The sequence below is a fragment of the Alligator sinensis genome, unplaced genomic scaffold (genome assembly GCF_000455745.1).
Source record: "Alligator sinensis unplaced genomic scaffold, ASM45574v1 scaffold915_1, whole genome shotgun sequence".
Lineage (NCBI taxonomy): Eukaryota > Metazoa > Chordata > Crocodylia > Alligatoridae > Alligator > Alligator sinensis.
Genome location: NW_005842597.1, coordinates 98,993 through 124,077, shown reverse-complemented (window position 1 = coordinate 124,077; position 25,085 = coordinate 98,993). Strand labels below are relative to the sequence as shown.

At 39.6% G+C, this 25,085-nt stretch overlaps 1 protein-coding gene across 1 annotated transcript in view; it reads left to right on the top strand.

The window, feature by feature from the left end:
- Window positions 1-25,085, top strand: part of RELN (reelin) — a 479,029-nt gene that overhangs the window by 414,826 nt on the left and 39,118 nt on the right. Inside the window, exons 44-53 of the mRNA XM_025214714.1 lie at window positions 3,963-4,221; window positions 5,678-5,927; window positions 8,763-8,931; window positions 13,081-13,221; window positions 14,360-14,537; window positions 15,378-15,571; window positions 16,453-16,709; window positions 17,599-17,753; window positions 19,291-19,505; window positions 21,309-21,486. Coding sequence (XP_025070499.1) covers window positions 3,963-4,221; window positions 5,678-5,927; window positions 8,763-8,931; window positions 13,081-13,221; window positions 14,360-14,537; window positions 15,378-15,571; window positions 16,453-16,709; window positions 17,599-17,753; window positions 19,291-19,505; window positions 21,309-21,486 — 1,996 coding nt within the window. The remainder of the gene's footprint in view (window positions 1-3,962; window positions 4,222-5,677; window positions 5,928-8,762; window positions 8,932-13,080; window positions 13,222-14,359; window positions 14,538-15,377; window positions 15,572-16,452; window positions 16,710-17,598; window positions 17,754-19,290; window positions 19,506-21,308; window positions 21,487-25,085) is intronic.

Here is a 25,085-nt window from a genome sequence, read left to right as displayed (position 1 = left end):
GAGACGGGGGTTGGGTGGCTTGTGGCAGAGCTCCCCATGCAGCGTGGGGCAGTGGGGGCAGCAGAGATCCCCTCCCCCCACCAGCCTGGCAGCTTATGGACATGGCTCAGGGTACTGTCACCCCACTAGCACGCACCCTCAAATGAAACCAGGCCAGGTCTCGCTGTCACCTCCAGCTCCCAGCACCACATGCCAGAGCTCCACACCCTTGGGCTGGGCCAGGTCCTGTCTGACGGGCCCTCATGCTGTCAGCTGAGCCCAGCTCCATGGGGGCAGAACCCAGCCTGACCCTGGGGCACGCAGCTCCAGCATGCGGTGCCAGGAGATGTGGGTGACAGCTGGACCCATCCTAGTTATGCCCAAAGGCGTGCACCAACAGGATGACACTGCCCTGCACCATGTCCAGCCACCGATTCTGGGGCAGTGCCACACTGCCAGGGGTGTCTGCCAGGAGTGAGCATGAGAGCCCTGATGGCTGCTGCTGCTGCAGGGGGCACTTTGCATCATGCGGGGAGCTGGGTGAGGGACCCACCCCTCCTACATAGTCTCCCCTACCCCTGCAGCCCCCCCACACCCACATCCCTAGATACCAGGGACGGAGCCTGGGTCCAATCCACTGCTCCTGCCTTGCCCTGTTCCTGTTTGCTCCAGCATGCTGAGGCATCTCTCCAGAGGACTCAGCTTCTGGGTGCTTCAGGGGGCTGCTTTTTTCAGCGTGTTTTTTTTATATACCAGGATTTCCTGGTATCAAAATTAGAGTCCATGCTGCAAACATGCAGCACAAGGAACATTTTTTCATCCCCAGTGTACCTCTTATAGATTTCATAGATTTCATAGACATTAGGGCTGGAAGGGACCGCGGAAGATCATCAAGTCCAACCCCCTGCCCCAGGGGCAGGAAGTCAGCTGGGGTCACAGGATCCCAGCAAGATAAACATCCAATTGACTCTTAAAGGAATCCAGAGTAGGTGCTTGCACCACCTCTGGCAGCAGTCTGTTCCACTTCTTGGGGGCTCTTGTGGCATCTCAAACTGGTATGAGATGCCACAACATGCATGTGCTCACTTGTCTGGTCACATGCATGCATGCATACATACATACATACATACATACATAGGTCTGCTTTATTTATATAGTAAACCAATGCAAAAGTTAATTGTCTGCAAATCAGAACAACTAGTTTTCTGATTCATTCAGTATCTAAGCTTATAGTGCTTAAATTACTTTTTTTGATCAGCTGCATTTTTCCTCATTTGTTCACTGACTTGTAGTACACCATTCTTCTACTCCTTATGCAAGACTTGTCTAATACTCTTAGCAAATCATATTTTAATATGGTCTTTATCTCTTTTTTGGCTTGTAGTCCTCATTAGCATAAATGCTTTAAATAGTGACACTATTGCACAGCTTCATAGTGCACAGTGGTACTTAATTACTAACTGTTACATTTTTAGAGAAATAATAAGCCATGGCTTTAGGTGGACTGCCACTAACATCTAATATCACAGGCATTAACATTTAATTTCCAAAGTTCTTCAAAGCAAATGTGTTTTTACAGCTTGGTAAACACAAACATCAATACCCTTTCAGGAATTTGATTGTCTACCGTGTTCTGAAATTAACACTGTTTTACCACAGATACAAGAGTCCTGTGAGATGCCCCATCACTCTAAAAACACAATATATTTTCCTTCTCTCTCACGTTCAAAGAATAGTCAGTTATCCCTTCTCCGTGGTAGGCCCTAATGGATTTGCATACATTGACCTCAAGGTGTTATATGTAAAATCCTAATTTCCTTCAAGACTGGAGATGAATGAATGCTATGCTAATGAAAGAAAAACAGGGCAGTGTGTTTAATATTTTAATGTATGCAATGGAAAAATTGTTGGCAAATAATTGCTTCCTTTCTTACCCTCTTTGAATAAAGCCACAGTGTACACTGCAGAGTCATTTCTAATATCCATTTTCAGCTTTCCACAATTAATATAATGGAAGTTTGTTAATAGTTAGCTTCACCAGCTTCCCACTAAACTCTGAAACAGATTCCTCCATAATATAAATGAGCCAAATCCCACTGAGATCATTAGTAGTTATGTCAGTTTATGCCAGGGATTAATTTGGCACTCTGAAAGTGGGAGTTCCCAACAGATCTTTTAAAGAGAACTGCCAAGGTTAAATGTAAGAGCACTGGGGTCAGTAACCATGTTAAAAGCCTTGTGTATCCTCATGAGAAGATCCCCTGAAAAAAGAGAATAGTAATTATGTCTGTGCCAGCAAATAAGTCTTAGTGGTTAGGAAGGTAAGACTTGTTATACAAGATCTGATCAGTGGTCTGTCTTGTCAGCATCCTGTCTGCAAAAAATTCAATATGAAATAGTCATAAATTAGTGGATAAAATAGATTTTATAGTGGATAAAAACAGATTTAAAAAAATATATATTGTCAGAATCAGCGTGGGCTTCATCCTCGCCAGTTCTCCGAGTACAATCTAAATAGATTCAGTTGTACTACATGTCCAGACACTTCTTTGGTGTCTATTGGTGTTGCATCTAAAGGCAAACTTTTGGTTTTGCAGTTAAAAATAGATACATTTTTTCTCAAAGATATTTTATGGCATGGGAAAAAGGTTAGTTAAAATTTACTCTGCAAAAAAAAAGAAATCTATCTTCACTTTTGATTACTGCTATCTCTTGAAAGATTTACTGATGAATTATTCAAAATAAAAAGAGAAAAGAATAACAAGCTATAAGCAGGGTAGATTCCAACAGGGACAAGGTCACTTGCTTTTTTTTTCCCTTTGAATTACTTGATCAGTGTCAAAGAAGAGAAACTATAGGAATACAAAGACCCACCGGCTGTAAATCCAACCCTTTAAAGTTGATATGTTGATACAAGTAGGTCCTCAGTGTTGTTTTACAGCACTAGTAATATATTTCCCTGGGACACAGTTTGACATGATGTATATTGAAAGGAGCTATTTTTGGTAAGAATAGAAACTGACAATACTAAGGAGCACTTGAATTAATTGACTCATTAGTAAGGTATTTTGTAGAAGCTTTCCCTCAAAAGTCTTCCTGCCCTGCAAATTTACCTGAAGATCAAAACAAAACCAGTTCTCTAATACAAACCTTGTTACAGTGTTTCATTATACTATCAGGCATCCAGTACTAAAGTGATGATAATTAGCACTGTTAAAGCACTTTACATTTTTACAAAGCACTGTGCAAACATCAATTAATATTCACAATACCCATGTGAGGTTGATGAGTAAATATCAATGTAACCTCTGTTTTTCTTCAGTTCCCCACGTATGTGATTGTACTCTTCCTTACCCCAGAGGAAGGATTCCCAAAATTCTTACAAGTCTGTTGTTCCTTCTTCAAAATGGTTTCTTAGATGTTTAATGAAATCTTGGTCCCATTAAAGTCCCCAAGAGAGTTTTGCCAGGGACCTCATATAGAGGACTATACCTACACCAGTTTATTTAAAGCAATGTGACTTTAAATTAAGTTTTCAGTGATGAGTCAATGAATGAAAACACCCTTTCTTGTAAGTTCAGAAGAGAAACATGTCTCACTTCCAATTTTTATCAGGTTTTGTCAAAATGAGAAACTGTTCAAGCAGGATAGAAAACTATCAGCTTCTTCTGGAAGGTTACCAACACAGTGAATTTTTGCCCTGTGGCCTATGAAAAGGAAGACAAAAGTCCTTCCTTAAGCTGAGTCTTTCTTCTAGCAGGGAAACACTGGGCTAGACAGTGAACAGGAATATGCATATTTGTTGAAGGTAGTCTAGGCTGGCAAGTGGTTTTATGTCTACAGATTCAATCTATGCCATTAGACTATTTGGTAAATATTATCCAGGGTTGGGGGATGGGGGAACCAGAACATACTTAGAAGATCTGAGTCCTCTCAAGGTGTTTTATGAAGAGATGTGTTACAGTAATTGTCAACAATGTTAGATTTGTGCAGTTCTTCATGAGACTGGGATGTGGCAAGGGAGTTCCAGACCCCAGAAGCCAACCTGTACTTCTACAACATTCACTTAATGGGGGCCTCACATGGAGCCTGCTTCAAGAATTCCTCTTCAGTAATTCAAGCAATGTAGGCCGATACATTGCCATGGAAATTCCCCTGAAGGCCCGTTCCAGCTCCACTCGTCTCCGCTGGTGGCAACCATCTGAGAATGGGCATTTTTACAGCCCATGGGTAATTGATCAGGTAATTCATCTTTTGTACTTTAAAATATGACCTCACATTGTCCTCAGGCTCAGTATTTCCACTGTGCTTATATTTGTTCCTTTACTCGTTCTTCCTAGAAAACCTTTGGAATGATATTTTAGAAACACAAAAATGCAGCAAAACCATTTATCAAAATTAATGTGTCGGAGTGTTTGTGCTTTTAATATGTTGCTATCTTGCTGGGTACAAATATCCATATCAATACTAGAGAGTTTTTTGACACTTGGATAAAGCCAACTTGTTAAGATTAGAGCTAAGTGTAATATGTAAAATATATATCAGCACCCGCTCAAATTTGAAAACCCCCACATTCAGGGATGCCCATATATGGAGTTTGTTTTGGCAGTTTATAACAAGATGAGTTATTTGTAGAAATTACATCTGGATCCCTCTTCTAATTTTGAACACAGTGGAAGTTTGGGAGTATCCAGATTTGGGGTTTTCTTCTGTAGAAAGCAATACATTATTTTTTGGTGGTTGTCCAAAACACTCTGTTTACACTTACATCTATATAAATCTGAAATAACCTCACAGTACACAGTGGTATACTATAGTGTAAAGGAAATAGGCACTGTTCCTAGCAGTAATATTACTGAAGTTTGAGGCCAATATTGTAAAACATACAAATATTTTTATATTTGTTAGTTCATTTCTCAAACACCTCAAGGTTGCATTCACAAATTCTAAGATCGCAAAGCTTTCTTTCCTTTCTTTCACGTATTGAATAAAAATCCTTTACTTTAATTCCTAGCTCTTTGTTGTTTGCTACTATTGAATGATTGTCAGAACAAACAATATCATACTGAATTCAGAAAAATGGATAAATAATTAATTTCATTCTACATGGAGAGGAAGGGTAGTACACTGACCTTGAAGTCAATGGCAAAACTCCCTTCCCTTTCAAAAGATTTCACCCAAAATGCATGAGGCCATGCTGCCTTTCAGCAGGCAACAGGAAAATTATTGCTGTGGGCATGATTCTGTAAACTTTTTCTTTATGAGAGTAATTTTACTCTCTGGGTAGTCATGTTGAGTCAGTAGTTCAATAGACTATTCATGTGAACAGAATTACTCATCTGTAATAAGCATTTACAAGATCAAGCCCTAGTTTGGCATTCATGCTCTCTTCTCTTCCTTTCAGGTGGCCACCTTTCCAAAATAGTTAACTTGGAGGGGCTGCCTTCTATTTACGGTCTGTCTCTTTCTGATATAACTTATTGATTTCTTCTTTTCTTTTTTTTTCCTTTTTTGAAAATTCTGGATAAATCAATTTCTGACGAATATAGAACAGTCCAGCACTAACAGGGTATGAACTATATCACCAGTAAATTGTTTTCACCTCTAGGATTCTAGTAAATACCTGAGTTTCAAAGAACTTCTGAATTTTATTTTTTCATTCCATGATCTAAGAAAACTGTTCTTCTAATGGTTTCAGATACTTATTGGTGGAAACATCTCTGGTAACACAGTCCTAGAAGATGATTTCACCACACTGGATAGCAGAAAGTGGCTGCTCCATCCAGGTGGAACAAAGATGCCAGTGTGTGGTTCTACTGGAGATGCACTGGTTTTCATCGAAAAAGCTAGCACCCGTTATGTTGTCACCACTGACATTGTGGTTAATGAGGATTCTTTCATGCAAATAGATTTTGCAGCCTCCTGCTCTGTCACAGATTCCTGTTATGGTAAGAGCTTTTTGGTAAATCTCTGTTCTTCTTGTATAGGAGTGTATGGCTACCTATTTTCTGATTCAGCCATCTGTGGCAATAAAGGCTCAGAAATCAAGCAAGGAAACTAGTTGGTTTCTATCAGGAAATTAGAATTTCAGCATTTATTGTTGATGCGTTCATACACCAAACACCAGTACACTTAGTATGTGCATTCTTTCCTGAAATGCTTTGCAAGCATTTAAGAAAAGAAAGCAATTCTAACTCAGCTCATTCAAGATAGTGGTGCTCAATGTTTTGGCTCCATGGACCAAATGACTGGTGCAGGGCCAGTCCATAGGCTGGATACCACCTAGGGCAGCAGTTCCCAAACTGTGGGTCACAACCCCAAATGGGTGGATGGAGTGACAGGGGTGGCAGGCTATGGGTTGGGAGTGAGGGGTCATGCTGAGGAAATGGGGCCATAAATAGAGTTATGCTGAGGAAAGGTTTGGGAAGCACTGATGTAAGGCATGGCACCCAGATACACATCTTGTTCTTGGATAGACACAATAAAGAAAAAAGATTTTTCCAGAGTTAAGATGCATGGAACAGGGACAGAGCTTAATCTCCAGCTCATCCCCTCTTCCTTTCTCACTCATGCAAAACCTACGGTTTTAACCCTTTCAGAGCTGAATTTTCAGAGGCTCTTTGACCTTTGCTGCTTAGGCAAAAGCTGAAACTATAGCTGCTACTGAAGACTAGACTACATGGATGGACCTAGGATTTTTAAATGAGCTAAAACCAGTCTACAGGGCTGTGAAATAAGAGAAGAGACACCAGGAGAAACTAATAGACAGCAACATTGCCAAAGAAAGGATGCCTTGATTAGTGGGGCATAAAGATTACTAAAAAGAAGAAGGATTTCTTAACACCTATGAAATGATTAGAAGCAATCAAACAGATTATAAAGAGCCATGAAGTCAATTGACTCCCTTAGCCTTGCCTGAAAAGAAATGCCACTGTTGCTGCCAGGCAGTTGTTTTTAAACTTAGCTTGGAGGAGAAATCAAACCCCGGTGCAAATGTGTCACTGCCCTGCCCTGTATGTGCCTCTGCTCTACTCCACCCATTTCTCCATGCAACTGCTGGAGGGAAAAGATGGAAAAGAAGCAGTAGCCATTTTGCAGCAGCTCCATGTTTCTATTCTGGATAGAAACTTAGCTTCCCTGCCAGAAGGCTAAATTTTGCGGGGAAAGGTGTGTGGGGTATGTGAGTAAATCTGGTATGATGCTGAAAACCAGCATATTTTCATGATTTTGCATAATGGGCTTACAAAACCTTTGCGCTTGATTCTGAATTTATTTATATTAGGTGCATATCAGTATAAATTATTTCTAAGTTATACTGGGGCAAAGTGATATCAGAATTTGGACTTGGGTTTCTACGCATCTTAGATCTCAGTTTACAGCACTGAACAAGTAGGAGAATCTGTGGGAAAAAATTAATGACTTTGTAATTAAAGACTATATCGTAATGCATAATCATGGGGAAGACTTAAGATAATACCTGCATTTCCTAACTTATAAGTGCTTGAATTTGCAACTTAAATAGCATTATTTTAAATTAGAATTTGGAGGAAAGTGTTTGGCTTTAAAGTGGGGCTGGGGGTTGCATGAAATATACCCACACATACACACACATACACAGTCAGCTCCAGGCACTTCCATTGGATTCTGCATAAAAAATGGAAATTGTGTTTTCAGCAAATCCCTAAAGTAGATTAACTGATTTTTTTTATTTGAAGCCTCTGGAACCAAGATATTTTAGTCTAGAAATTAACAACTGCCCCATGCATAATAATTACTTTTCATTTGGCATTAAAGCTATTAGAGCATCTCTTAAGTGTCATTTCTGTTAAGTTTAAGAGTACTCTGACAGCTTAGTTATATCTTGGCAAGAAGACATTTCCTTCTTTTTTGTTTTGTCTATTACACTTAACATTTATTTGAACTCATTATTCAATTAGGCAGGAAACTGTGCTTCCAGTCATGATAGAGGGAGGATCCGTTTTAGTGAAGATGATTCTATTTTTTAAGAGTGTTTGTCATTGTGGATACTCACTTGTCTCCATGTATTTGTATAATTCCTATTTCTGAGTTCAGACATCCAGTAGGACCTATTAGATGATTGTTACTCATGAGGAGGGGGAACAGAAATGGGCCCATTGTCATCAAAAAGCAAATTTACCACCATTATAACTGTAACCACCGTTCTGTTTGCAATTCACCTGGAAATCTTGGCAGCTGGAACTTTAGTTTTAAGTTTCAGTTCTGTGTCTATTGTTACTTCAACTTCATGTAGCCAATGTGAAGAAATGCATTGACATTTTTTGCAATTTTTTACTTGCTTTTGTAAGAAAAGTTTGTAAATCATAAACTTAAAATAATTTTAATTGCTGATATTCATTATATTTGAATGTATTCATGGATTTAATACAGCTAGGTAATGATATTGAAATATATAACTGAAGTCAACCTAGCTGAAAAACTAAATTGAATATATAATATATATTTTATATGAGAAACTGTAATGATTTAACTAATGTGTACATGCACTCCTGTTTTCCACTGGACAGAAACAGAATTGCTCAATAAGTACTGTCATCAAATGAATTATCTTCAAAATCAGGGGCAGGCCTGACTGCTAAGTTTAAGATGGTCTGGAAACTACCCTTGCTGCTACTGTAAACTTGAGTGGTCCAGATAGGCATCACAATGACACCAATGAGGTCTTCAGTGGTCACCAGTTTGTTACAACATACTTACGGAAGCATACCTATTTCTTTATTAACTACTTTTATTCCAATTTTTAGCTATTGAGCTGGAATATTCTGTGGATCTTGGATTAACATGGCACCCCATGTCGAAAGACTGTCTTCCCACTAATGTAGAATGCAACAAGTACCATCTCCAAAGGATTCTGGTATCAGACACTTTCAACAAATGGACCAGGATTACGTTACCTCTACCTCCCTATACAAGGTAAACACATTTTTATATAGAGAAATCTAAATGCATAAGTACCTGAGCAAAAAAAAAAAAATTGCTGTTTGTGTACTGGTTGTATATAGAGTAGTTAGACAGACAAAGAAATGAAAATGATATTAAGTTTCGAGTTTGTAATGCAAAATTACTGTGTTGATTTATCAGTTATTTTAAAAAGGGGAGCGTTGAAGACAATTGACTATCTGCTCTACCATATCCCCATCTATCCTCTCTCTCCATCAATTTATCCCTTTTGTGTATATGTGGAAGTGGTCCAACCTGGGAAAAAGAGAACAATTCAGTGAGGCAACATCGCTCCGAGTTCCCTGATCATCCTGGGAACATGTCCTTGGTTACACCCCATCAGTGAGCGTAGCACACTCCCTGTCCTGTGCCCAGAGAGGTCTGCTGGCCAGTGCAGAGGATCAGATGGAGCCCTGATTCTGACTCCTTTCCATCCTCTTAGGGGGATCTTTTCTCTAGTGTGTACTAGAGTGGAGTGAATGCCTACAGTCTGGAAAACCCAGAGAATGCACTCGTGTCCAACTTAATAAATGTAAGAGGCCATGAGGCTTCTTGTGCCTTTCAGCATACCCACAGGGAAGCTAAGTACATTCTGACTTTTAGAGGATAATGTAAAGCCATGATTTAAAGAGAGCCATTTTGACTTTTCTCAGTACCTCCAGGCAGAAAATTTTATAACAACTGCAACTGTTATCGTTACCCTAATTAATTTCTGGTTGTTTTTGGAGGTTGCTGGTTAATTCTATTGTCTAGATCCCCACCTGCTTCCTGTATCTGCTGATATTGGCTCTGAATTTTTGGTTTTAAGTATCATTTTTATGCTTCTTGTTTTTCTGTGAATCCCTTATACTGTTCACATCTATTGTGCTTTCATATACTGGCCCATTATCACCTTCATTTCCTTTCAGTACATTCTTTTTGTTTTTAAAGAAACAAATTGTTTTTCATTTTGGGGTTGAGTTTCATGCTGTGCAAAGTATCATTCTGTACTGACAGCACTAAAGTTCTCTATTTGAAAAGGTACCACAAGCTGGTCAGGATGAGTTGCCTCACAATATGACTGACTTTTGACCAGTAGCATAAGGAAGGAAAGGAATCGGGGCACCAACCCTGGGGTCAGGGTTATAAAAATACCAGCAGCTATTTTAGCTCAAGCATCTAAATACAACTCCGCATTTCACCTCACCCACCAAAGGGCAATTAAATAGTTCAGGCCCCATTTTATACCATTCATGGTGTAAACTTACACTCTCCAGTCTGTAGGTCCTATGTTGTTGACTTCCCTGCTTTATATTAGGAAGCTCAGGCACTAACAGCAGTGCAGATGTAGCAGCATGCAGCTCAGCCTGGGCTATCTGCCCAGGGATTTACTCAGCTTCTCACATGGGTTTTTCAGTCTGTACTGAGGTCTGTCCTGATGCAGCTCAGGAAATGGTGCCTGTTCTATTTTAAAGCTAATAAGATATGTCTAGGAGTCTCAACAGCAGACATGCCTCAAGCCTGTCTGGTGAGAGAGCTGTGAAGATTGCCATTTGGCACTATCTGCAGTTTCTGTGACTGGGGCCCATGTTTACCAAGTATTGGGAGCACACACTGATTTCCCTTGAATCATATCTGGATGACAACTGTATAAACTAGAACTGAGTATCCCCATCTACCATTCTTAATTGTCTAAGGTATCTGGTCCCTTTTCATAGAGTCATTATGATTATGAGATGGCTAACCTTATTTGTAAGTTTTAATGTCTGTATTGGCCTCCTCTCACTGAGTTATTCTTCTGTGTGACTTAACATATATGTTCTTTGAAATCTGTGGGCCATGTTTTTACTTTGTTTCATAGATTCATAGACTCATAGATTGTAAGTGCTGGAAGGGACCTCACACGATTATCAGGTCCAGCCCCCCTGCACTAGGCAGGAAAGACAAATGGGGTCATGTATTTAAAGCTTGTAACGTTTAAGACCTAAAGGGACTCTCAGGATGACGTCATGAATGGCAGTGCTCCCTAAACTGAACTCTTTGACTGGAATTTGTCAACCAGGGAAAGGAAGATGAGGCTCCACTGAGGCAGAGGTTGTTCCTTATTTTAATCCAACAGCTCTTCCTCTCACCTCATCCTTCAGTTAGGGATGAGAGACATCCCACTGCCATCGCCCCCACAAATTATCCTGGTTACTCATGATAAGGATTAGGTGAGAGATGCTTTGCTATTCTGAGCTGTGTGGTAGCACTTTTCTGTGTGCGGTTTGTGCAACATGCCTACCTGTTGACCTAATAGTTTTCCTGGTGTGCAGCCTCCTTGCATAGTTTTCTGGGGCTTATACATCCCAGAGTGCTGTATAACTTGGAGTCTGTATAAGGCAGCAAATAGTTAACTCATATATCTTAGTCTAAAATGGTATTCTAAAATATAAATCAGAATATAAAACTTCATGCAGAAGCCTCACTGATTTAATAAGCTCTATAAATTGTTAGTGAAGTTGCCAAACCTGAAGTAGATACTGTGAGATTTAGTGCTTATTTTTCCTTCACAAGTTCTTCCTCAAAATGTACATAGACAGACAGACCTTTCTACATTGATGAGCTATGTGGATTTCTTTGAGAAAAGCTCATGTTCAATCTAAATCAGATAGTCCAGCCATCTCAAAAATTAAATCCAGACTTAGTAAAATGCTTATTAAGAAATGATTACATCTGATAACATGAAATAAAACATTGGCTCTACCAGAAAGTTATTTGTGTACTGCACTGTATTTGGTCAGTTTTAAATTGGTCATTATTTTTGCGCAAGCAGCATAAAGCTCAATGCTGCCACCTAGAGTTTAAATACAATAAAATGTGCAAGATTTAATTTAAAACTGCATAATTAAAGTAACTCCATTTTTATCTGCATTCTGTTAAATTTGTTTTCAGTCAATTCCTTCTCTGCATAGTGTCAAATCCTGTCTCCACTGAAGTTAATGGTAAAACTGTCATTGACTTCCCTGTATCTAGAATTTCACCTTACACTTAGCTTTCTTAATATTTTGTATCATTGCTACTTTGGAAGCTGGCTACTAAGCATGTAAGCCAATAGCTGAAGTCTTAACTACTGCACCATCTAATCCTTTTCCATTTTAGGGGAGGTGATATAGTGGGTAAAACACTAACAGCTGATAGTAGCGGGGTTATGCAAGCACTCCCAGCACTGCCACTACCATTGGAGCTAAACCAAGCGTAGCAAGGGTGGGAAATTTACTTGTACCCTGGGTTTGTCTCATCTAGTCAGTAGCTTAACTAGGGGAGGGTGAAAGGGGCATCTGCCCTGAGTGCCAGGTTAGGCCAGAATTGCCCCCTATACTGCAAAGACAGAAATTGTCCCCAACCCTCAGCAACCCCTTAAATAGTGAAAAATCACTTCCCCGTTTATTGACGTTCTAGCCAACTTGCATCACACATACAGCATTTTGCCCCACTTACTAGTTCTGCATAAATCACAGGCATAGGTGATGCATTGGGGGGGCATGTGCCTCCCCTAAAATTGGCCACCACCAACGCCTGCGACACTGCCTGCGGGCGGTCCCTGCTCAGCCTGCCCTCACCACTGACATCACCACAGCTGCCTGTGGACAGTCCTTGTTCGGGCTGCCCTTGCCACCAATGTCACCACGGCCGCCTGCGGGCAGTCCTCACTCGCCGCTATGCCCCTGCTGCCAACACCGATGCTGCCTGCGAGCGATCACTGTGCCCCCCCAGCCTCAGGAGGCACACATTTTCATGATCACAGGTGTGATCTAATGCTCCCTGAACTTAATGAGATAATCCCTATTGGTCTCAGTGGTAGATGGATCGGGCCTAATTTCTCTGTCTCCCCACAAATGCACATGGACACATTCCTATTCCCATCTCCCCACCATGAAACCAGCTCCCTTTTCCCCAGTCTTGGCTACAGGCTGAATAATTTGCTTTGCATGGGGCTCTGTAATTCTGTTGATTCAGCTTGGGTTTATTCAATGAAGAAATCAGTCCTCCTTTCACATACAGCTCAAGTCTGGAGGAAGAGACACAATTAGGTTTCCTTTCCATTTAAATAAAGTTTAGCACAAGTGGAAATCCTATCTTCTTTCCCTTTCTTTCCCAAAGGTCTCAAGCAACTCGTTTCCGCTGGCACCAGCCAGCTCCATTTGACAAGCAGCAAACATGGGCTATAGACAATGTCTACATTGGAGATGGCTGTATAGATATGTGCAGTGGCCATGGGAGGTGCACACAAGGCAACTGTGTGTAAGTATAGCTCTTTTCCTGAGGTGGATACTGTAATTTCAAGGTAATGACTTGAAAGCATATTTCTTTTTTGAAACAGTAAGAGGCATAGCACCACTTGAGAAATAAAATGCTAAGATGAGGGTGGGTGGGCACATTAGAGAATGCATCACTTCAGACTTTGATGGCTAGATTTGTCCTTCAAGAGATACAGTATGGAATGGTGCTGCCCCTGAGAGAGGATAGGGAAAGGGACAGCACAGTGCTTCCCCCAGCTCCCAGGAGCTGTATACAAACTGTTCTGTCCTCTAGGCTGGGTGATGGAAATAGATTCCCTCTCAGAACCTCATTAGCTGAGGTAGGTTACTGTCCTCTCTAAAGTAACTGGCACCCATAGGGGTGCAGAGAAAACAGTCCGGGTCTCCTTGGTCTTTTGCATGGGGGTTTCATTCCAGTTCCCTTTTCCTCACAGGTTATTCCTGTTCCTAGCATCCAGGGCTGGATGTTGGCTCTCTCTTCTGAGTAGGAGGACATAATCTTGTCCAGTGGGCACCTTGTAGTTGCCATGCTGACCTCAGCATTAGTGTAGACTCTGTGGCCTATTGCCATACCCATTTTCCAAATGGATCTCTGTTGTGCCAGTAGTGGTACCCATGGAGCTCCACATTGAGATAAAACAGTACCCATTCTGCAGCAGCATAGTACCCATTCTACTGAATGTTTGGCTCTCTCCCTTCACAAAAGACAGCCGAAATTGCCCCTAGATGCATAATTATATTGTGACTGTGCAACATACACATTTCTGTATTTTCCTCCCTGCTTAAAGCACTAAAAGGCAATGTGTTTGGTTAGGCTGGCTTGTTATCTTAATAGATTTATCTATCAAAATACAGTTTCTTTGACTGATAAGGCTCCATGATAGGAGTGTACTACTCTGTACCTGGCATGTTATCAGCTTGAATGAAAACCACATACCTGTGGGACTTTATATTATTTAATTATATCTTGTTTAATATTAACAACTTCTGAAAGAGGAATCCATGTGAATCCATGCCACGCAAGACAAATAGCCTCATCTGGAATAAAATAATATTGATTAAATCTTTGTGCAGAAAACCTTTCTAAATGTGTTCACTTTTTGTATTGTTTTCCTCTGCAGCTGCGATGAACACTGGGGTGGGCTCTACTGTGATGAGTCTGAGACATCCCTTCCAACACAACTTAAAGATAACTTCAACCGAGCTCCATCTAATCAGAACTGGCTAACAGTAAATGGGGGGAAATTGAGCACAGTCTGTGGAGCAGTGGCCTCTGGAATGGCTCTTCATTTCAGTGGGGTTAGTGTTTTACTCTGTGGTTATCTCTTGCCTGTTGTCTTTAATGATGGGATTGATTTTAAAACCTCATAGAAATTTAAGTATAGGAAATGTTAAATTTACGTTTACTTCCTGGTTTGGGGTCAAACACTGGCAGATAGTATTGGTGCCCATCAAAAAACAATAAAGAGAATTGATACCCCTTCTCCTGTATATACCATCTCCTACACAAGGAGGACTCAATGTACAGATCCTCTGAAAGGAGAAGCCATCTGGAATGCAGACTATAGAGCGAGGGAGAGACTATGTATATATGAATATACCTACTCATTCCAAAAAGGCTTGCTCATAGAAACTCTTTGTACTGCTGCCAAAGATAATTTGTGCAGGGGATCTGAATTCAGTACTACTCCTGGCTCACTACAGGTACATATATATTCACAGTACTTTAGTAATATATGAACACAGTTATTTTGGAGTCTATTTTGGGTATGTTTAGAACAGCACCTGCATCTGATTGTTACAATAATTAAACAGGCAAATTGTTTGTAGTTGCAAAACTGCTGTCACAAAATTAGATGTCGTCTTTTATCCCTTCCAAAGGTAAAATAAATGCCAACAGAATGAAATATAGCATATTCCATTTTTTTACAAAATTGCTAATTCCAAAATTGTAAATAATCATTAGAGAATTATTATTTTGTTTCAAACTTGTAAACCTTCTTATTAAGGGGTTGAGCCTTAAGTAAAACAACTGAAAAATGAAATCTTTAGTTGAGTTTTCAGGAAGTAGTTGAAAAACATCACAGTCCTAGGTTCACTGCCCTGCCACACTAACAGGGTTTTTTTTTCCTTTTTCAGGCTTGTAGTCGTTTGCTAGTTACAATGGATTTGAACCTCACTAATGCAGAATTCATCCAGTTTTATTTCATGTATGGATGCCTGATAACTCCTAACAATCGGAACCAAGGAGTTCTGCTTGAGTACTCTGTGAATGGAGGAATTACCTGGAACCTCTTAATGGAAATCTTCTATGACCAGTTCAGCAAACCTGGGTCTGTAAATATATTCTTTTGCTAACACGCATTAATAATACAAAGGAATATATTCTTCTTCTAACTAGCACACTTGGATTTTTCAAAGTCTGTCCTGACTTTTAAAAGTATTGCTTGGAAGTAAGAAGATTTTTAATCTGTAGCCCCTTAAAGTAGCCCAGTATCAATGCAGGCATTTTTGGATACATTTTACACATGCTCCATGTGAAATGTAGGTATAAGTTAGCATGTGCGTAAACGTTGGACTTAAAACTGGTTAGTTTAACACCAGTTTAATTAGATGGAGTCTGCGTCAACCAGTTTAACTGGCAAATGTATGGCTGTATTTCACTAGTAAATATTAAAGTAAAACTATGCTCATCAGAAATCTCACTTTGATTTATAAAATCCTTTCGTGGATTTTACTATTTATTTATAAGAAGGTTTCTAAATGACATAAGCACAAAATTGTTGTCGAAGCCAGTGAAAAAGCTTTGTCATTGAGAGTGGAACTCACTTCTGTGCAATCTAGAAAAGAAATGGGTGCCACTGGTAGTGGTCCTCAGAAGGACAGTTCAGCAACACACCAGTTGTTCTTCCCTCTTATTTCTCCCTGTACCTATCACACCCCTTGTGAGAGAGGATAATGTGTAGGAACAGTCATGAATGCTCCATGCCACTGAGGATTCCTCTGTGGTAGGGACATCCTCAATACAGGGAACTAGGGTTCAGTCATTAAGATTGTCCCCTTCACACCAACTGGTGGTGGGGATGGACTTTGTCAAAGCAGCTGGTCCTAGTCAGGTGGCTATTTTCAACTTCATTTTATTTTTCCTTTCACAATCCAAGGGATAAAGAAAGACCTGCCTCCCACATGACTTCTTTTAATGATTGCATTTCAGCTTTGTGAACATTCTTCTTCCCCACGATGCCAAAGTGATTGGCACCCGTTTCCGTTGGTGGCAACCAAAACACGATGGTTTGGATCAGAATGACTGGGCTGTTGACAATGTGCTGATATCTGGCTCAGCAGATCAGAGGACGGTGATGTTAGACACCTTTAGCAGTGCTCCATTGCCACAGCATGAACGTTCCCCAGCAGATGCTGGCCCCACAGGAAGGATTGCTTTTGATATGTTTATGGAAGACAAAACTACAGGTAAAAGTTTGATACAGATCAGAATCAAAGAGCATGAAGTTAGTGGAGCTGCTTCTAAACCTGAGCTTGCTGATCTCACTGCAAAGGATACCAGAGACAGTCTGTGTATTATACTTTTATAATATTTTTGTACAACCAGATGTAGCAACTTGCTTTTAAAGCTACTAACGGTGCATGAAAGAAAAGAGTAAATATAGAAAAAAATACAGATTTTAAAGAAATAGTATAGACTGTATGTTAAGTGGCCAGCCATTTAGACGGAATGACTTCTTATTAAGTAAATTCACTTATAAGATACAATTTTCTTCAAGAGAAAAAAGGATTTGTCTCAATATTTTTCGTTATATATGCACCATGTAGCCAGAAAAAAAAATCTGTTGTTTTCATCAAAAACATTTCTTGTTATTATTCTAAAATAATTTCCTGCCCTGGAAATTTGCTTCCTATTTTATGGACATTTTCAAACAGAGGTGTTTAAAATAGTTCCTAAGGTGGTTAAATTGTTGTGTTTTATAGCTACTAAGAAAAAGGGGAAATATTTGTGCATTTGTTAAAGATACTATGTATCTTTTTAAATGATATGTATGTTATAAAACCATAAATTTCCCTTTATAGGGTCTAGTGTAACAAGACTTTATACTATGAATATTAATTCTTATGTATTAAAATATATTTTAAAATGTCTGTGCTCAGAAGTAGCAAAGGATGCTGTGAACAGTAAATATAATACAGTTATATGGGAATGATGGGTACTAAAGTTCTCAGAAATATTTCACAGATCAATACTAACTTATTTGTACACAGTTGAAAAAATAAGCCTCTCTTTCATTAGCAATTTACACTATTTAGGTGTTTCAGTAATACAATATTAACTTTCATATTTTTTAAGTGAATGAACACTGGCTGTTCCATGATGATTGCTCAATTGAAAGATTCTGTGAATCTCCTGATGGGGTTATGATCTGTGGTAGCCACGATGGCAGGGAAGTTTATGCAGTTACCCATGACCTAACTCCTACAGAAGGCTGGATTATGCAATTCAAGGTAAACGCTTTATCATCTTTGTCTTCTCCATCATTTTCAAACTGTGGTACACATACCTCGGCTTTGCCTAAAGTTTAGTAATGACAGTGGAGCTTCTGACAGGTCAGTGCATGGTAAACGATAACATTGCAGCATGTTGACATCACTGTCAACATTGGGCACCGTTACACGTCCCTGACATCTGCTCCATGGTCTAATTAGAATGTGCTGGAGTCAGGGGCGACACGTAGGGGGTGCACATGGGTACATGTGCACCCCTGAGCATGGCGGTGTACCCCCTCAAAAAGGTGCCGCTGGCGGAGTCTGCAGGTGGTCACCAACCCCTGGTCAGCGCTCGCTCCCCCTCCCCACTCTGCTGACAGTGCCGGTGGCTTACTGCTGCCATGCTCCCACCGCTGCACTCCTGCCACCACTGTACCCCGCCAGCCGCCGGGGCATGCGTCATTCATGGCTGGAGTAGACTTGATTAATCAAGTCTGTTGGAACGTGCTAATTAGCATGCTTCAGCAGCCTCAGCACCATGTATATTCAGCATCCCCATGCTTCAAAATGGCAGTGGGAGAACTTCAACTAAAGCTCATCAAACGAGCTTTAGTTAAAGCGCCCCTGCAGCCATTTTGAAGCACGGACACTGAATACACAAGACACTGCAGGCACTTTAATTAGTTTCCAAGAGCCATTCTAATTAAAGTGCCCCCCTCCCCTACCCCGGAGCATGTGTAAAGACGCCCATTCTTCCTACGGAATGAACATGCAAATGCGTCTGTTGCAGGGGGGATGACTAGCAATATTTTGCAGGTAAAGGGATACACAGCCAAAAATGTTTGCAAACCACTGTTGTACATAGTTCTGACAACCTGTTGTTCTGCTGTTTTTCTCTCCTGGAAAAATTTCCAGAAGAGCAAATGATATATAGGCCAGGGGGCTATATGCCCCCTAAATTTCCAGAAGAGCAAATGATATATAGGCCAGGGGGCTATATGCTGCTTAAGGGCTTATGATGTCACTCTCCAGTAACTGGCCTACGTTTTACTACTTAATACTTAATATTACTGACAGTTTACAAACATAATCTTGGGTTCTTCTCCAGTGCTGCAGGAGTATGAACATGATGCAGCTGGAAGATTCACCCCCCAGTGCACTGCATATTTTGTCATAACTGATTAGTGAAGTAACAGCTAATCAAAACATTGGCTTTATTATTTACTGCCATTTCAAATATTGGTGTTTTAAATTGCACTGTTATGGGACAGTAATAGGAGAAGTGCACCTTAATGGTGAATATAACACCAGTCTTGGGAGTCAGGAAATCAAGATCCATTGACTTGTAGTATGACTTTCACTCAATTTCCAGTTTGCACATTGGGAATAACGAAAGCTACAGAATGACAAGTGTGATGTAAGTTCTGCAAGTGCTGTAACTCAAAGTATACTCTACAGTCACTTTTCTTTCTGTATAATTTCTTAAAACATAACCATCCACACAGTTCTGGGACGGGAAGGATTATACCTAGTTACCTCCTTTTATCTGTCTTAGATTTCTGTTGGATGTAAAACTTCAGAAAAAATTGCACAGAACCAAGTCCACGTGCAGTATTCCACTGACTTTGGTGTGAGTTGGAGCTATTTAGTACCTCAGTGCTTACCTGCTGATCCAAAATGTTCTGGGAGTGTTTCACAGCCCTCTGTCTTCTTTCCAACAAAAGGATGGAAAAGGATAACGTATCTACTGCCTGAAAACCTTGTGGGCAAGTAAGTATGAAAAAGCAAATCATCATGGTGGGTACAGTCTTAAAAGGAATTATAGCCTGAAAATCATAATTATATATACATTTATTTAAAACATGCACTTTAGCCTCTGTTCAGCAACCTTCTTAAGTACTCACCTAATTTTAAGGATTTCAGGACTTTAAATCAAGCATATGCTTAAGAACTCTGGTAAATCAATTCCTTTTTGTCTATTCAAAATCTATCAGGTCCCCACAGCTGTCTATTTTAATAAAGAGGTTTATTAACTTATGTCTCCAATAGCCCTGCAGGGCCAACATAACCCTGGGAGAAACTAGACTGTCCTTTCTCTTAACATCACCAGAATTTTAACTGAATTCTAGCTGCGTGTGTTTGTAAACAAAAAAAGCTATACTGGAATAACTAACGGTAAAATTAGATACACTGAATCTTTTTATGCATCAGAAAAAACACTCTTAATTGAAGATCCCACATTGGTTTTCCAGAGGTAGCTATTGGGAGAAGGGACATTTTTTTGTATTATTTATAATCCTAGCAAGTGAGATATGGAGAAATAATTAGCATGGAAACTTAAAGTCAGTTTTCAAGTTTGAACCACCTTCTGGGCTTCTGAACTACTGACATATTAATTTTCTTTGAAGGTCCTCAGAAGTTCCTCTCATTTTTCCCTTATCTTACTATTGAAGAGTCCCTGCATCACACATCAGCTTTTCTTCCTACAGAAAGGGGCTGAATGGAATTTTCTTCAAAGCTCTACTCCTAAGAGTTTGCTGGAGACTATTGCCAAGTTCTCCCTTCTTGGTAGCTAACTTATTTCAACTCTAGTCCCTGCCATCCTAGAAATAAGAGATCAAGATCATATTTCATGCCTCTGTCTCATCTAGGCTGCACCACTTTATCTTTAATCCAGCTTTCTTGGGCAATGCCATTCTAGACTTTAAAGGAATATAATTGAGACTTGATTTTTCTATAAAAACTCAAAGCAGCAGAATGATATGACCATCTGTGCTGTATATTTCTTATTCTTTCTTACCAAATTTGGCAATGAACAAATGACAAAAGGAAGTTTTCCTCTTTCAGTCCGAATCTGTACTGCATATTTTAACCTGCCTACAGACCACATTCTACTAGTGACAAGAATTTTGCTTTTTTATAGAAAAGATTTACTCAAATAATCTGTAAATGCTGCATTAATTTGTCTTTTCTCCATAAAAATGAGGTTGTTTTATTTTAAAGCTTTAAATTATTTATTTTAAAAATAAATTCTCTCTAAAGATAACTTTGTTCTGGCTTTCTGTCAACAATGAATCTCCCAGATCAAGTAGGTATGTTCTAAGGGATATATATATATGTTTCAGTGGATTACTATGAAGACTGCCAAACATTAATTTAAAATATCCTGATTCTAAAGATGCCTAATTGTGCATCATAGGTACTGCCACTGTATTCAGTGGAACTACTTACAAGTCAAGGGCTGAGTGAGAAGATGTACAGTAGAGCTCATGTGAAAAATCTCTTTGTTTTACAAAACAAACATTTTTAATCTGAAAGCAAGAAATATGCATCTTATCATTTTGGTTAAAAATAATGATAACCTTGTTTAAATAATAACATAATTATAAGTATCATTTAGAAGAATTACTAGCATATAATAAAAATATTAATTACCATATCTTCTATAGGGAAGAGTCCAATTTTTCCCTGTACTGTGCTATCCATAAACATATGTATTTAGTCTACTGTTTTCATTTGTACAAAACGATCTGTTTTATCTATATCTGTTTTTCTTCATTCTTGTGTTTCTAGTCCAGTGAGGTTTAGGTTCTATCAAAAATATTCAGATATGCAGTGGGCCATTGATAATTTCTATCTGGGACCTGGTTGCTTAGAAAACTGTAGAGGCCATGGTGACTGCTTGAAAGAACAGTGCATCTGTGATCCTGGGTACTCTGGACCAAACTGCTACCTAACCCAATCTCTGAAGGTAATTTTAATCAGTTTAGTTATTGGTGCGCCCTGCCGTGTGTTTGAGGAATTGAGTCTATTGAACTTTAAAAAGTAGAACTTGGTCCAAAGAGAAATTCGAACATTGGATATACTCAAATCCACATTCATATCTAAACTGCACATCCCTGGATCGTATCTTCAAAAATGTATCTTTTTCATGTTGTAGTTTAAAGAAATATCACTTTGCTGAGGTTATTAAATTTGGTAATTATACTATTTTCCTTTATAAATAAAAAAAATTACTACTTTTAACTGCTGTTTAACAGTTATAGTAGATTGCTGTTTGTAATGAAGAAAATGGACACCTATACACATTCCCAACACCTGCTCTGATGCATTCTAATTAGAACGGGTCAAAACAGACTCAATTAATCATGTCTGCTGGAGTGTGCTATTTAGCACACTCCAGCAGCCTCGGCATCACGTGTATTCAGTGTCCCCACACTTCAAAATGGCTCTGGGGGCACTTTAACCAAAGATTGTTGAATGAGCTTTAGTTAAAGCACCCCTGCCACCATTTTGAAGTGTGGGGCGCTGAATACATGAGACACTATGGGCACTTTAATTAGAGTGGCTCTCAAGAGCTTCTCTAATTAAAACACCCCACTCCCACCCCCACCCTGGGTCAAGTAAAGACACTCTACAGTTCTTGATTACAGTATTAAGAAGCTTGCTGTTCAAACCTGGACATATTTTCCCTTGCATATACCATTACATTTATCAAGACCAAATGTAGAAAGTTCCTGTTTATATACTGAAAGACGATAAGTTACGTTTTTGGACACAAGATACTAAACTCCAGGTGATGTAAGTGAATATAAGTAATTAACTTTCCACTGTTGTTCTGTAATTCCTAGGTGAATAAATTACTTCAACAAAAAGCAAAATTGTATTCAGGCAGCTTAATATCTAAAGGTGAAATAGTGATGTGTTACATTTATAGTCATAAAGGAAAAGAGTGACATAGACAAAAATGTACTATTAGCACTTTTGTACATACCTGAAAGAAAAATATTTAAGGACTCCTCAACTGTACTTAAATACATTATTCACCTTATTCATATTTTCTAAACCATGTTTCATAGATGAGAACATACATATTTGGTCTACAGAAACAATATACATTGATTGGACCACATTCTTTCCAAAGTCAAGACAGCCTACACAGTATTTGAATTTATATAATTTGCTGCGTTATATCTTCTAATAAGCCTTTCTAAGATGCTGGTTACATAAATGTCAATGAGCATGTCTTTTCAATGGGATGGATCACATTTTCTTCCTGTCCCTAAACATTAAGGCCATCTTCATCTTCTATATTCAAATTATGGATTTACATACAGAACATTATTGGTTATAGTCATTTTCCTCTGCCAGGTGAGATGTTCTACAACAACAATCTGTTTTGTTGGAGATAACAAAAGAGACAGTCAGAGAGCTTTTGTTGGGCCTGAATAAATTCAAGTCAGCAGGGCTGGATGAGCTTCATCCCATGGTCTGGAAGGAACTGGCAGAGGAGATCCTAGAGACCTTGGCAATGATCTTAATGAAGTCATGGGAGATGGGCCAGGTACCAGAAGACTGAAAAAGGGCCAATGTAGTGCACCTTTTTAAAAAGGGCAAGAAGGAGAACCCAGGGAACTACAGACCAATTAGCCTCACCGGTTATCAATACCTGGGAAGTTACTGGAGCATATCCTAAGGAAAGCCATTTACAAGTATCTGGAGGAGGAAAAGCTGATCACAACCAGCCAGCATGGATTTGTGAAAAACAAATCATGTCAGACAAACCTAGCCTCCTTTTTTAACAAAGTAACTACTCAGGTGCATGAATGGAATGCTGTAGATAGAGTGTATCTGGACTTCAGCAAGGCTTTTGACAAGGTCCCCAAAATGACCGTCTCATAAACAAACTGGAGAAATGTTTGCTGGATAAAACTGCTACAAGGTGGATAGAAAACTGGAAGGAATTATCAAAAATATAAATACAAAATGAGGGATACTTGGCTGGATGACAGCTCTGTGGAAAAGAACTTGGCAGTCTTGGTAGACCACAGACTCAATATGAGTCTGCAGCGTGATGCAGCTTCACAAAAGGCAAATGCGGTTTTGTGCTGCATCAATAGAAGCATTAATTCCAAGACATGGGAGGTGATAGTGCCTCTCTTCAACACTGGTTAGGCCTCATCTGGAGTACAGTGTGCAGTTCTGGGCTCTGAATTTTAAAAAAGGATGTGGAGAAGTTAGCGTCTAGAGGCGGGCAACAAAGATGATCAAGGGCTTGGAAAGCAAGTTATATGAGGAAAGGCTGAAGGAACTAGGCATGTTCAGCTTGTGGAAAAGGCACTTAAAAGGAAACATGATAGCAATCTTCAAATACTTGAAGGGCTGCCATAAAGAAGAGGGAAACCTCCTTTTCTGTCTTGCTGCAGAGAGGAGGATGTAGACCAATGGCTTGAAGTTGCAGCAAAATAAATTTAGATTGGATATCCAGGAAAACTTCTTCACTCTGAGAATAGTGAGCGAGTGGAATAGACTGCCTAGGGAAGCTGTGGACTCTCCATCACTGGAGGTGTTCAGAAAGAGGTTGGACAGCCACTGGTCATGGATGATCTATACCTATTTTCTACCAAGCTGCTTGCTCCAATTACCCTCCTTTTATTCCTGCTATATGTCAGGGTGTTTTTAAGCCTCCCCAGGGCCATTGGGTGTTGCCTACAGCTAAGGATGGGGACTTCAACAGGGATGTGCCAATTCTCTCGCTAGGAGCAAAGCCAGAGGTGTCTAGCTACTTGAATTTGCAGGTAGCAAATTTAATAGCAATTACAGCCAATTACAGTGTAGTAAGCATCTGCCTGTGTAGACGTGGACACTTACTATGCAGTAATTAGCTCTACTGTGCAGTAAGGCATCTCATGTAGATGCTCTTAGAGACTCTGATTCTAAGACTTGTTAGTGTAATAAGTGTTTGTGCAGACTGCTCATATGAACATATGGTCCCTTAAGTAGCTCAAAACTTTCACTTTCCATGTGTATTCTCATAAATAAAACCTTGTCTGTACAAATATTAGCAGAGAATCTCATGAATGCCATATGAGCAACCAATATTTTATTCACACCAGTGTTCGTGAATAAAGTTTCAATAGCTTTACTGCTGGGATCACTTCATCCCGGTTTTTAGTAATTAGAGACATATTTTCTTGTGAATACAGCTTCAGCCTGTCCTCTTTATTCATAACAGGTGCCAGTCATTTCTGGCACAGTTTTATCCTTATAGTTACATAAAAGTGATGCCACTTTGACTGTCTATTGTCCGACTACTGCTTATTAGGACTGTGCAAAGCTTTGGTTGCTGATTTGATTCATAGGAGATTCAGCCCAATTCAGTGGCCAAACCTCCAGATCGAATCAGGAGACCCATTAATCTCTCCAAATTGAATTGGAAGCCTCTGAATCGATTTGGAGAGATTCGATGATTTGGCCGTAGACACAGCTTTATATGTTGTTTTTCTATGTACCTCGAGGTACCAGACATGGCTCATGAACACTGAGATGGTGAAACAGATGAAGCGTCCC